A 14,561-nucleotide genomic window follows, 5' to 3' on the forward strand; every position below is an offset into this window, starting at 1 on the left:
TATTTTCGAGTTTTCTTTCGTTCAGTTGGTATCTGCTTGATTCATCTCTTCGCCACTAGAGCTGCCAAGTCTCAATAAATAGACACGAAACTTTGAATTTCGGGAAAGAGCTTCAATATACAGAACCAATTTAGAAAAAGATTCATGTTGAGCATTTATTTATGACGCAAAATATATAAATTAATACTCTTTTATATCTTTTTATCAAAGAAATAATATTGACTAGCGTTTCAATTACCAACATTACAATATTTGAAGCCGACTTTTTGTTGATTTGTTGCATATGAACGAAGTGTACATTTTGTATGTAAATGCAAACGGATATACTCTAGAGTGGTAACCAAATTTCCCATGGTACCGAACTTCACCTTTCAGTAAATCTGTTTTCTATTTAGAATTCTAAGTTCACTATTGCTTGATAAATTTTGTTACGTACGAAATAGAAAGTAACGAGTGTATTTCCGCCATGAAAAAGCTCCTCATAAAAATATCTGCCGTTCGGAGTCGGCTTGAAACTGTCGGTCCCTGCAATTGTGGAACAACATCAAGACGCACACCACAAAAAGGAGGTGGAGCTCGGCCAAACACTTAACAGAAGTGTACGCGCCAATTATATATGTATATGCATTTATATATAATAATATTAATTAATTAAATATAATTATTATTAATTAATTTATCTTACTGTTTAGTGTGCAATCTAATCTGTAAGATTTTTTAATCTAATCTATAAGATTGAATAAATCTAATTTGATGTACTATTTTAATACCGCTTTAGAATTGGCGCATATTTTCTGGAAAACAACTCAAGTTTATAGGAGATTAAGCAAATTATAATTTTTTGCTCCTCATTCTCAGACATTTGATTGAACTGTCAAATTTTGCGGTGCTGCCACTGGTTAAAAAAAATATTGGAAAGCATTGGTAGTCCGAAAATACCAAAATCAATTTCGGCTCGAATTTGCTATAATGTAACATGAGCAGCTTTAGGCAAACTATAATGACTTATTTAATGAAACTGATGGAGATGTCAGAGAGTAGCTAAGGAACAACCTTCATAACTCCCAATTATTCGGGAAATAATAGTTTGGTAATTATTTGCCTTCAAAGTGCCCTCGGCAACTTCACTATAGTTTGGCACAATATAATAAAGGGTTTTTCAATTGGCGAGGGTCGATTTTGGCGCCCTGTGGCAGCCATTTTGTTTTGGTGACATCTGTCAAATCTTTTGTTTATTATTCAGTTGTTTATGCCAAAGCATCATGGCAAGTTAGACGATTGAACAGCACGTTCAAATGATAAAACTTTATTATCAAAATTAGTGTTCATTAACGCAAACGTTGCGCGCATTGCGTCCATTTTTCGGTAGACGTGGTGGCCCTTCCAATTTCTTATGGCCCATATTGAACCATATGGACCTAGACGACATGTGGTTCCAGCAGGACGGCGCTACGTGCCACACAGCAAACGCCACGACATTCCATTTCAACACCTACCCGCCCTTATTGAAAAACCCTTTATATATTTTTCTACACTTCACTTCGTTCTTATTTCAGGTGTCTGGCAACACCAACTTTTTGCTAAATTATAAAACTTTAACAATAAATTACTTAAAAACTATAGGGTTCCGGAGGGTGCCGTTTTTACAGTTTTAAGATGTAGATACACCCCTCTATCCACCCCTTACAACCTTTTTTTTTTTGAAAGTATGTTATATTATACAAAATCGTTCCCAAAGGATGTTCTGCCAAGTTAGCTAATATAATTTGCCACAGCCACAGCTAATTTGCGGTGACGTCAATGCTTCGAGTAAATAAGCAAAAAGAAGAGAACAGGAAAGCGAAAACAAGTGCAACTGCCAAGCACAAGAAATTATACGCACACACACTTTCTCTCCATGCCGTTTTTAGCACAAAAAGCAAAAATAAATTGCAAAACCTGAAGCGCCATAAGTTATAATACGTTATAATAAGGAGATGATCTACTCTTTCGCACTTAACTCAAAATCCGTATATTAAAAAGCGCGATTTCCCATACAAAATTTCTCTCCCAAAATCTGAGATTATAAAATAATCCTAAATAATAACGATACTTTTGGACATACAATCCTGTGTTTTCTGTGTTATCGATAATTATTATTACGAATGTAAGGAGAAACATTAAAATAAAAACTAAATAAAATATTGCCGGCAAAGAAAACAGGGTTGTAGACATAATTCTAATAAAATGTTTGTTAGGTATTAGTAGTTATGCATTCATACAATAGAAAAAAGCGTGTGTCCATAAATGCTTTGTCCTCTTATTACTTATTATTAAATGTATTATCGAATTTCGAATACGTGTTGCTGCCATAATTTTTTGAAACCTCAGTAAACGTCAGTTATGGATTTCTTCCAACTGTTCATTAGCGGCCAAATGTGATATTAAACTAGCTATTCCTTCTCCTTGACTTTTCTCTATATCTTTAATAATAGTTAATTGAACCAAACACTCCAAAATATTCCACCAAAATAATTTCTATGAAGAAAAACCTTTCACAACAATATTGACAGCTGTTTTTTCAATTTTGCAGGTAATCTGCCATATGTGAACGGGTAGATGAATTTTGTGGATTTATTGGTAATTAATGCACATGTGAACATATTTTAAATTACAAAATCTGAAGTACCATAAGTTACCTTGTATGAACGCGGTCTAAGCAACCCTGCCAGTGCTATTACAAATCTCCAGTCATGGTGAATTGATTATCTATGGTGAATTGTAATGTTCATATAAACACGTGTAATAAGCGATAACGTGGTGAATGAACCGATAAATGTAAACAACTGTGATTTATAATAAATATTTCTATTTCCAACCAAAATTATTGAACGAAATGTCTTTAAAACTATTAAAGCGAAGTTTGGATATATTGGAGGAGGATGCAACAACAGACAAGAAGTGTATGTTGTTATACATATAGAAAACGCGAAACTACATAACAAAATATATACTTTTATTTACTATGAACTACTTATACCTTTTTTTACAGCTGCGGTTAAGCCCAAATCTCTAGCCAAGGATGGGAGAATTAACAAGCCCGGTGGAAATATGCCAACGGAACATAAAAATCTATCATTGAAATTCAATAACAAGGACAAAAGAAATATAGAAGACATACGCAAGGAGATTCTGCCTGACCAAAATAAAACAAATTTAAACCTTAAACGCTTGCTAGCTTTATCACAAAATACGATTGCTACAAACGATGCAAAAAAAGTGAGAAAGACAATAACAAAATATGTTACATTGCTTAATAAAATTAATTTCAGATCTTAAAGAGAAATAACAAAAGCGCGGCCATCAAGGCACCAAAGAAGCGGAAAGCACTGAAATCAATCTTCACAGAGGAAGACTTTTTGGCTTTTGAAAGAGAATATTTTCCAACGAATAGTTAGAGAATATTTTCCTGTGAAATGTCTACCAAAATTATTTATTTAAATATAAATATATATATATACATATATATGTAAATTATTGATCACTATTATATTATTTTTAATATATATATCAGACTCATATATGTATTAGTTAAATTTCATACATATATACATACATATGTATGCATATGTATCATGTAAAGATAGTACATAAATATAAATATTTTGAAATCTACTCAACTACCGAATTTTTTGAAAACCAAGATGATGTATAAATTTGACATGTGTCACTATCATGGACATGCGCTTTGGAAAATGTGGGGTTGAAAATCAAACAAGCGCCTACCGTCCCAATGTGTCATTTCACGAATATCCCTGAAAATATACACGAAAGTCTTAGCGATAGTCGGGCTGTTTGCCACTTAGCTCGCCGATGGAAAACGAAAGTAAAAATCAATTGTTCGGAACGGGTGTGAGTTGTAAAATATCTGAGTTCAGTCATAAAATTAAATAACCAGCATGTGATATTTAAATTATGGACTCAAAGATTGCTTTAAATAAATAGTGTTAAAAAAGCATTTAATAAAAGTGCTACTTGATACAAAAAAAGAAACGGTATGTGTAATTGAAGCGATTGAAACTTAAATTAAGGATGGGTCAAAGGGAACTATTGTCCTGCAAAGGCTTGTTTATTGATTTTTTGATGAAAATATTTTTAACTTTATTTCGAAGCATATAAAAGTTAAAAATTACTCTTCCAGCGAAGTTTCGAACAATTTGAAACTGTCTGTTAAGAAGTTTATGTATTCGTTGCTTTTGAGCTCGAGTATTTATGATTTAAATTCCATAATTATTATCACTTTACTTATAGCAGAACTTGATTAAGCAAGATATGACAAAAAATGTTTTATTGCGAAATATAATATCATAGACATAATGTGAGTAAAGAATATTATGACTAGTTTAAGTGCTTGTGCCAGTAGTTGTTTCTTTTTTAATGCTACTTTATTTTTTAGACTATGGGGCTGGTTACCGCTGCTAGGGTTGCGATTGCAAAATCGATTTGCATATACGAGCTAATAATACAAATGTACATACGTACATTCATATTGTATATTAAAAAAATAAAAGCGGTGTAGGTGTTTGACTACGTAAGCAATTACAAACAATGCCAAAGAATTATTTACAAGAAGAAGTTATGGTACTCGAATCTTTTAGCTTAAAACCATAATTGTTTATCACACATTTTCGGTTAATGCTGACAGTAGAGTCTGACCGGCTCTCAAATTTTGGTCTATGCCGTTGACGATGCGGACTCCTTAAGAAATACCTGAATATAAATTCATTTATGAACCAATGTTTTTGATAAGCAAAAGAAAAACATGAACAAATAACTAAATAAAATTGTAATTGTAAAATAAACAAATGTACATACTTAAATCTGTGTTAATCAAGAGTATATTACTTAGACATTGCATTACAAAAAGGTTCATTCGAAATTACAATGAAAAGTTCATTCGAAATTACATTTCCTACTTGCATGAAAAATAGGTAGCTTCTGCTGATCATACGAAATTTATTAATAAACAGTAAATTTCAAAATAATGATGTTAATTATTATTGCAATACGAACAAAGAACTCAGTTATTAAGTTATTAAGCAAACACAAAGATGTGAGTCACTATTCAGGGTTACAAGGAAAGTGGTTGTTGGGGTTGTTGTAGCAATATAAACATTCCCCATTCATGTACGGGGAATGCTGCTGCAGTGACAGTGCTTGGCCGGCCGTTCCGATAATGTAGAACCGACTGTTGTGTGAACGTTACAGGGAAAGTCATCTTAGATACTTAAGGATATTATTTTGTAGGCAATTTCTGATTAATTTGGTTATGTGGTTGAACATGATGTCCAAAATTAAACCGCTTTAGAGGAATGTTAAATTAAAAATTATTTGAAAAATTTGCTTTTTTTATTATTTATTTATTTATTTTTTTTTCTAAATGTTAGTTCGACGATTTTTTCCTGTTCTAGGTTAAAGGATATGCCACTTAATTAATAAAAATCATCAAACCCTGACAGCTAAAAATGGTTGCTTGATAGTTTTTAATTTTCGATTTTTCATTAAGTGGTTCCTATTTCATATTATTAAAAAAAAAGCGTGGAAATTAATCTGCAAATTATTTAAAAAAATAAATAATAAATAAAATAAATTAATAAAACAAAAATACAAAGAATCGGCCAAAGCTGATGCCGATAGAATTCTAGATGACATTACTGGTCCACTGGATCAGGCAGCCAGACTCTACCTCCCCTTCAATCCCATCTGCAGAAGCTGTCAAGCGGAAGGGGTGCAGGAAAGTCTTTTCCACTACTTATGTGAATGTCCAGGGCTAGCTATGGCACGACTTCGTTCTTTCGGAAAGCCTTCGATGAGGTCTCAGACATCGAGATAAAGAATTTGCTGATATACTTGGAACTCACAAAATGGATCTGACTTAGAAGCAAAACAAAAAAAAAAGCAAGACATCATCACAAGAGGACAGTGGTAGTAAAACTGTGCTGCTCGCTAATTAGGATTATTTCAGTAGAAATACTCAACCACTTCAACAATAACAACAACAACCGGTCTAGATATAAATAGCGTAGATTGTCATGGGAACTTTTTGTATTCGCTCTTATTTTAAAATACAGGGTAAACGTAGTTATTCAATAACTATTACGATGTAGGCAAGTGCGGATTTTGGTTTTTAAAAATTATGCCCTCTAAATTTTCCTTCGGAATCTAGGCTCCGTACTTCGAGAAACTCGTTGGGATGTCATTACTCTCGCGAGCAATATTTTTTTCTTTTAGTGCTGAGATGGTTGTTGTTGTTGTTGTTGTTGTAACAACATAAACATTCCTCATGCATAAAAGAGAATGCCGCTGAAGTGACAGTCCTTGGCCGGATATAAATCCGGGTTGTTGTTGTTGTTGTAGCAGTATCTTCTAGTGTAGTGTAATTACCGGTCGTCTTCGTCTAGCTCATCTAACGGTAGGCCCAGGAAACTGGCAGTTTCGACGGGTTGGGTCCAGAGGGAGAGAGGTGTTAGATGAGTGGGTTTGATGGGGCATGTGAAGAGGTGGTTAGTGTCGTGCGGGGTACCTTCACATGCTGGACATATGTGTAGTATGTCGGGGTCGATTCTGGATAGGTAGGAGTTTAACCTGCTACAATATCCAGAACGTAATTGTGCCAAGATTACGCGGGACTCTCGAGGAAGCTGGAGCTCTTCGTCTGCGATAGGTGGTGGTTGGACTCCGATGACGGCATTCGGGGGTCGGGAGCTTAGGAAGGTGGTAATGGGTCTCCCGATGAATGTCGTTAATTGCCCGTCTGTATATTGTCTGATCCTGGAGTGGTCTGTCCGTTTTGTCCTGGATCTCGTCCACGTAGTTGAGGAAGTGTCTCCTGATGTGCCTGGGAGGTGGCTCAGGCTCGAGCAGGTGTCTGCATAGGTGAGGCCTACGGTGACACCCAAGCAGAAACTGCTTGCCGAGCATTTTGTTATGCTCCTTAACCGGGAGCATGTGCGCCTCGTCATGCAAATGTTGGATAGGGGACATCAGGAGCCATCCTGTCGCGGTCCTGATGGCAGTATTCTGGCAGGTCTGAAGCTTCGTCCACTGCGTATCACTGGTTCCAGGCGACCAGACAGGCGCGGCATAGTTCAGAACCGGTCGGCCTATTGCTTTGAAAGTCGACAGCAACATTTCTTTGTCTTTGCCCCAAGTGCCGCCGGCAAGCGACTTGAGGACCTTGTTGCGATTCTGTACTCTCGTTGCAATAGCGGTTGTGTGCGCCGAGAAGGAGAGCAAGCTGTCAAAGGTGACTCCCAAAATTCTGGGGTTGTTTATCGTCGGTATTGGGGTATCGTCGACGTGTACCTGAAGTGGCAGCTTGACCTCCTTTGCCCAGGTGGTAAAAAGGGTCGCCGTGGATTTAGTGGGAGAAAGTTTTAAGTTTCTCGCAGTGAAGAAGCGAGAAAGGCGGGCGAGGTAGTCGTTTACTTTTGAGCATAGGCCATCAATGTCATTGCCCGACGCCATTATCGTGCAGTCGTCGGCATATGAGACCAGTGAGACTCCCTCTGGTGGCTGGGGGAGTTTCGAAATATAGAAATTAAAAACCAAGGGTGAAAGGACACCACCCTGCGGTACTCCTTGCTTTATTTTTCTCTGTTTTGAGGTTTGGTCTCGAAATACTACCGACGAGTGACGACCACTCAGGTAGTTCGCGGTCCACCTCTTCAGCCCTGGCGGGAGTGTCGACTGTAAAATGTCATCTAGTAGCGTGGCGTGGCTGACTGTGTCGAAAGCCTTTTGTAGGTCCAACGCTACTAGGACAGTCCTCTCGCAGAGGCGGTTTTGGTTTAGTCCGCGGTTTACCTGGGTGATTATGACGGTGAGTGCCGTGGTGGTACTGTGCACTCTACGGAAACCATGCTGGTGTGGGGCTGGAGTCAGGTGTTCAGTGAGGAGTGGGAGTAGAAGGGCTTCAAGTGTCTTCACTACTGGGGAAAGGAGAGTTATCGGACGATAAGACTCCCCTTGGTTGGCGGGTTTCCCAGGCTTCAGCAGTGGGACCACTCTCCCTAATTTGCACTTATCAGGAATGATGAGAGTAGCCATGGACAGGTTGAAGACATTTGTGAGATATTATACTCCCAATGGACCCAGCTTTTTCAGCATCAGCATGTTTAGTCCGTCGGGGCCAATGGCTTTTGATGGTTTCATGTGTTTGATAGCCCCCTGAACCTCGTCGCTGGTGAAAGTAAGCGGTGCACTATTGTAGGGCAGTTTGTGCAGCCGTCTGGTGGCACAACGTTTAGATCTGTCGATCGGAGGATGCAATATAAATTGCCGGCTAAAATAGCTCGCGCATCTCTTCGGGTCCGACGAAGTACGACCGTTGAAGGTGATATCCACCTTGTCATTGTGCTTCGTCGGGTTCGACAGGGACCTTACGGTGGACCAGAGCTTGCTCACACCAGAGGTGAAATTACAGGACTTCAGATGCTCTACCCATTTGGTCCGCTTATGTTGGGTGACCAGTTGCCGGATCTCCAAATTGATATCCTTTATAAGAGGATCCCCGGGATCGGCCTGGCGTAGACGGTCACGCTCGTTTGCCACAACGGCTGCTTCGGCTGGGAAATTGGGACGTAATTCCCGGATCCGTCCAGCAGGTATGAAGCGAGCCGCGGCGGCTGTAATCGCCTTGCGGAATGCGCGTTCGCCTGCGCGCACATCGGTGGGAGTGGGTAGGGCTGCGAAGATGTTCTCAGTAAATTCCGCGAATCTGGTCCAATCAGCTTTGTTGAAGTTGATGTATGACCGGTGATCCGCGGAAACAAAATCGGCGGGTCTCTCGATCGAGATGATAATGGGCAAGTGGTCTGATGCAAGCGATAGCATAGGTCGCCAGGTTATGCTATTTATCAGTCCAGCGCTAGCAATTGTTATATCAGGCGAGCTGCTACAATTGCCCACTACCCTAGTGGGGGCGTCGTCCTTTACAGTGCTGAACGTCGAATCGTCTATCTGCTCTGCAAATAGCTGTCCCCTACGATCATTTGGCAGGCTTGAATGCCAAAGATCGTGATGCGCGTTAAAGTCACCTACTACCAATCGGTTTTCTCCCCTGATGAGCGCACCAATATCGGGGAGATATCCTGCCGGGCAGCAGGTGACAGGGGGTATGTAAATGTTGTAAATTTCGAGCTCGGCATCGCCTGACCGGACAGCTATACCTTGACGTTCTAAGGTGCTGTCAATGCGGTCGATGCCTTCATCAATAAGACGATACTGCACTGAATGGTGTACTATGAACGCTAGGCCACCACCGTTGTCTCGCTCGCGGTCCTTTCGGTGCACGTTGTAGCCGTCCCTGGTAATCAGGGGGGAGCTAGCGTGCAGTTTTGTCTCCTGGACCGCAGCTATCTTGATTCCGAACCGACTCATGAAGTCGACTATCTCGTCAATCTTGCTCGTGAGTCCGTTGCAGTTCAGTTGCAGAAGCTTAAAGCTTCGCGGGAGTGTCGTCGTAATTCGGGGGGTGAGGGATGCGTGATGTTGTCTGCGTTGGTCCTGCTGTGCGTTCCGCAAAATGGGGAGTGGCCTGATGTTGTCAGATGGCCGCGCCACGGGGGGTGGTTGCGGGTACAGAGCTCTGCAGCAGGGGGCAACGTAGTCGCGTGTCCACTCACGGGTGGTGTGCAGGCCGGAGCACCTCCGAAAGTGACACCAGCCACTGCAAGAATTGCATTGGACAGTTGTCAGGTTCCGAGGTACTACGGTCTGGCACACGGAGCAGACTGTGCGGGGGACCAAGAGCTGCTGGTTTGTCCCCGCACTGGGGTAGGAGCAGGAGGGTTGTGGGTTGGAGAGGGAGTCGTGTTGCTCTTGGGGGCTCCTGACCGTTGAGGTGTTGTTAGTGGCGGCAGTGTGATGTGCCGGCACTGAGGGCAGTGTAGCCGTAGAGGCGTTAGGCCCGTTAGGTTGGCTTCATAGACTTTACTTTTGAGGTACCCGCGCAGAAATAATAAATAACGCTGTATCGCCATGGTCTTTCTTACCGAGTGTGGTGTGGCTCTATTTTGCTGAATCTATGTGTGTGTACAGGGCGACCGTCGTAGCCGAATGGGTTGGTGCGCGACTACCATTCGGAATTTACAGAGAGAACGTCGGTTCGAATCTCGGTGAAAACACCAAAATTAAAAAAAACATTTTTCTAATAGCGGTCGCCCCTCGGCAGACAATGGCAAACCTCCGAGTGTATTTCTGCCATGAAAATGCTTCTCATAAAAATATCTGCTGTTCGGAGTCGGCTTGAAACTGTAGGTCCCTCCATTTGTGGAACAACATCAAGGCGCACACCACAAATATGAGGAGGAGCTCGGCCAAACACCCAAAAAGGGTGTACGCGCCAATTATATATATATATATATATATATGTGTGTACTGAAAGAAGGATGCGACGATAAGAGACACCGGAGACACGACAGAAATTGCTTGCCCTCGACGATTTTCAGAAAATATGATCCACTTATTTTACTGCTTGATAATGCACACCAAGGGGGTGAAGCCTAAGCTCCTTCCTCACTATACTTTTCCAGGCTTCTCTATCATTTGTTAGTGACTGCCAGTTTCTAACTCCTATTGATTTCATATCATTTTCGACGCAGTTTAGCCATATTTTGTGCGGTCTTCATCTTTTTTTCTCCGATATCGGCGTTTAGCCCATAATGGAACTTGACTATATCCGCCCGTTCATTAGACTGAGTTCCCAAGTTGCTTCGCAGTATGTACTCGCTTCTCCCATTTCTCATTTTTACTTAAAAATGTATTAAGGGGTTATATACCTTGTGGTCCGGTGAAATTAGCGAAAGTTGGGTTTTTTTTAAAGATATGTAGCAATAATTTTATTGTATAAAAGTTTTTATTATTGGATATTACAATGTTTAAAGAAAAAAAAAAGGCTTTGTTTGTGCAAAAATATTTAAAAATGGCGGAGTTATGGCGTTTTCCCCCAAGACCCTTTTTTTGGAAGAGGCTTGCGGTGGACGCGATTCAAGTCCACCAAGTCAACTGAAATCAAAAAATCGAAAAGATTTCATTAGTATAGGGTTATATCTTCTTAGTGAACGATCAATATATTAAATATTTTGATTTTTGTGAAAATAGGAACATGTTTTTAAAAAACTCCACTTCTACAGTCCTAAAATTGGCATTAAAAAATTCATATCTGCAAAATAAAAATTTATACATAAAAAGTTGATCGTTCACTAAGAGGCGACATCAATTACGAACAATTTAAAAAAAAAATTATAAAAATCGGTTGAATACTTTTTTTGCAATCGCGTCCACCGCAAAAGCATTTTTGGAAAAACACGTTTTTGAGATAATCGCGTTTAAAGTTTCAAGCACCGCATGAGGCCGTACGCTCAGGACGTGACGACGCACAATTTAAAACGCTGTAACTTTCGATCTATTGCTCAGATCTCTATGAAATTTTTGGAAAATGTTCTCAAGGGATTGTACTTTACGATAAAGAAATAAAATTTATTTTGATTTTTTTGAAAAACACAAGGTATATAACCCCTTAACTCGTTGATTGCACTATTTCGTGTTTTTTTTCTAATCCACTTAGTGCATTAAATATTAGAATAAATACTAGAAAATTATTTAAAAATTAAATTTGTACACACCTGAATATGCATATTTATCCTTTCGGAGTCCTGGCGCTGAGCTACTGAAGGTTAGAAATAGCAAATCGCCCCGGCTAGCTGAGAAAATAGATTTTCTTTGATATTAGGCAATCCCTCAAACCGTGATTGGATATTTAGATATCTGTCCTGTAAGCCTTTGCAACTTCTCCTCATCAAAGTATTTATTCTCTTAAGAAATCCCAAAGGACGCTTGGTAGTAGCGAGTAGTAACACTTACGCTGTGGCCATAGCAAGCCAAAGTGTTTTTTCGAGATGGTATGTCGCTGGAGAGACCGACGGAACGGGTGCCCTTATGGTTTTAGATGCGTGCTTTGGATCATTAATAAGCAGAATAATTCAATTAACAGGCGTATATTGAAAATACAGTGGTTTTTACTGAATTTTTAAGAATACTAAAGTTCTTAAATATATCTATCTTTCCATAAGTTTGCTTCAATGCTCCAAGAGAACGTGCTTTCCTATAAAATTTTATATCCTGTGGTTGCTTGCGAAATCTGCAGATACCTTTGAGCTATGGTTTGTACTGACAGTTCAGTAAAGTAGCTAAGAGACATTTTCACCGGCTCATTGGACCAGTTAACTCAGTATTCCCTATTTATTTTTGCTAACGATTGTCGCAGACTTAACTTTTGAAAAAATAAGATTCAAAATAAAATGGAGAATAATTGAAATATTCAAAAATTGACATCCTTAATTTTTTATCATAGAAAGTGTACTTTTGGAAGCAATTAATTAAACAATTAGGCAAATTGCGACTGCTCAACCAAATTTGCAACAAAATGTGCAAAATCGGGTATGTCTATATGTAACGCGAGTAGACGACATACCCGAGGACATTCTGCCTATAGACATAGGTATATTGAAAATGTACTGCAGCTAAGAAGGCTTTAAGACTTAAGGGCGTGTTTCGTACTTCAGATGATGCAGATCAAAAATGGGCATTAGACCACGATCTGGCGTTTTCATCCTACAACTTTCACTGATCATCTCACAGATCGTCTGACAGACTTTTAGAGATCTCTACGACTGACTGCTGGGGCTCACAATGTATCAAACTTAAAAAGTCGCTTTCATAGTATGCAGTTAGGCTGCGTTCAAGGTACATTTATAGGCAACGACTTACTCTAAATGCATCCAAGACTGTTGGAGATCTACAATCTCTGCGGCAATGTAACGTAGATCTGTGTTATGCCATGCGATAAGAGGACTAACACCAGCACATAGGGGAGAGAATTGAGACATGAGTCGAAAACGCGAGGACAATCAATTAAATTCCACTGAGTTTCTGTATTGGTCACATTACCGCTAGTTTCGGAGGCCCGCGTAACGATTCGTGTAGCAGATGCAGGGATAAGGCAGAGCCAGAATACATTTCTATATATTTATGGGACGGAAATGCATTTGCAAAAATTTATCGTAGACCTAGAAAGTTTAGGCACATCTTGTTGGAAGTGCTGACTGGGTTCGCCAAAAGATCGGTATGATTTAAGGACTTGTGCGAATAGGATTGGTGAGCTTCACAATAGATTTTTGTGAACATCAAGTAAACATTTTAAGAGCACCCTGTCTAATATAACTCGAAATGTAACAAGTTATAAGTACATTTAAATTTAGTACACTCACCAAATTAAATGTTTTTATTTTCTCGACAGATTGCAACCGTTATGCGAGTTCCCGACATTACATTAACAGCTGGAAATGCTGCGCAACCAAGGCACATCGTCAACAAATTTAACGAGTCTGACCAACAACAAATAGCAACACCTACAGCAACAGGAGAGTCGTCCAGCTCATTGCAATTGGATCAGAACGAAGTTAATAAGAACGAAAATTGGGCAGTGGATCAACTAAATACTGCTGCAGCTACTGGCCCCTTTGATTTTCTACCAAGTACCCAATTCACCAACACCTCTGCTTACACCTCTTCGGCTGATGAATTCGTTCAAAGGGCACTAAGTTCCTCCCTGGCAGTACCATGCGAATATACGAACTCGACATTAGCCGCTCAAAGCTTTGAAGAGTATTTCCGACGAAATTTACAAAGACAAAGTCGCCTAGAGAACTCCGGTAGCAATAGCAATAGTGCCTATAAGGGATTTCAGGAGGTATACGTCAATCGCGCCGCCATCGCTTTGGACGATTTCGAAGAAACAAATGTTGGTTATCTGCATACAATACATATAAACATACATATGTACATACAATGACACATATTATTTACTTATTACTTTCTTATTATTTTCAGCGGTCGAAAAAATTGAGTAGATGTGAGGCAGACACAAAATCTGGAAAACAGCAATACGATAATTATAACCTTCGTGCCTCAATCGGTGTGAGACCAACTGATTGCCATTACGACTATAACAACGATATGAAAAAAGATGTAAGCAGCACCGTTTATGAAGAAAACTTAAATCATCAGCAGCAAGTAAAGACTAATGCCACCGCAGAGGAATATGTAGAGGATGTAAACGATCCAGAAAAAGACCAAAATGATCAACCTATGCTGGATTTGTGCAATGATCGTTACCATAAATCGGACGTAGAGCTGCACAACGATGAATTAGGTGAGGTGATATTTCATTGCATTACTTATTCATTTAGTATTAACAATAGTTAATAGCGTAGTTGCCAGAGTTTTTAATTGACATTCACCTGAGAGCGATAAGAAACATTATAAATCTTTCGAAATAGTGAATAATTTTGCGCCACTACCAGAAAAAGCTGAGATACAATATTCACTAAAAGTTGTCTTTGACAACACTTTCGACAAGTTTACACGCACAAGTAAGTTTTATAGAGTAGGAGTTTTATAAGACAATTTCTCGGCGTATATACCCTTATAAGTATACCACCTTGATTAAAAAGTTCCCG

At 39.4% G+C, this 14,561-nt stretch overlaps 2 protein-coding genes across 2 annotated transcripts in view; both read left to right on the forward strand.

Annotated features, from left to right (window-relative positions):
* Positions 1 to 2,768: 2,768 nt before the first annotated feature.
* On the forward strand, positions 2,769 to 3,527 carry LOC128863124 (active regulator of SIRT1-like). The gene is made up of 3 exons (XM_054102082.1): positions 2,769 to 2,942; positions 3,032 to 3,258; positions 3,312 to 3,527. The coding sequence occupies exons 1-3, from the start codon at positions 2,876 to 2,878 to the stop codon at positions 3,435 to 3,437; spliced, it is 420 nt and encodes a 139-aa protein (XP_053958057.1). The 5' UTR covers positions 2,769 to 2,875; the 3' UTR covers positions 3,438 to 3,527.
* Positions 3,528 to 3,662: 135 nt separating this feature from the next.
* The window catches only part of LOC128863123 (uncharacterized), a 40,805-nt gene continuing 29,906 nt past the window's right edge, over positions 3,663 to 14,561 (forward strand). The window contains exons 1-3 of the mRNA XM_054102081.1: positions 3,663 to 4,034; positions 13,340 to 13,843; positions 13,933 to 14,254. Coding sequence (XP_053958056.1) covers positions 13,352 to 13,843; positions 13,933 to 14,254 — 814 coding nt within the window. The 5' untranslated portion in view covers positions 3,663 to 4,034; positions 13,340 to 13,351. The remainder of the gene's footprint in view (positions 4,035 to 13,339; positions 13,844 to 13,932; positions 14,255 to 14,561) is intronic.

This window comes from Anastrepha ludens, chromosome 5 (genome assembly GCF_028408465.1).
Source record: "Anastrepha ludens isolate Willacy chromosome 5, idAnaLude1.1, whole genome shotgun sequence".
NCBI lineage: Eukaryota > Metazoa > Arthropoda > Insecta > Diptera > Tephritidae > Anastrepha > Anastrepha ludens.

Bases quoted from the DNA above. Each gene is read 5' to 3' on its own strand.
- LOC128863124 (XM_054102082.1), top strand. From the start codon at position 2,876: ATGTCTTTAAAACTATTAAAGCGAAGTTTGGATATATTGGAGGAGGAT. The intron at 2,943-3,031 runs GTATGTTGTTAT...CTTTTTTTACAG, and splicing joins TGCAACAACAGACAAGAAGT to CTGCGGTTAAGCCCAAATCT. The intron at 3,259-3,311 runs GTGAGAAAGACA...AATTAATTTCAG, and splicing joins CTACAAACGATGCAAAAAAA to ATCTTAAAGAGAAATAACAA.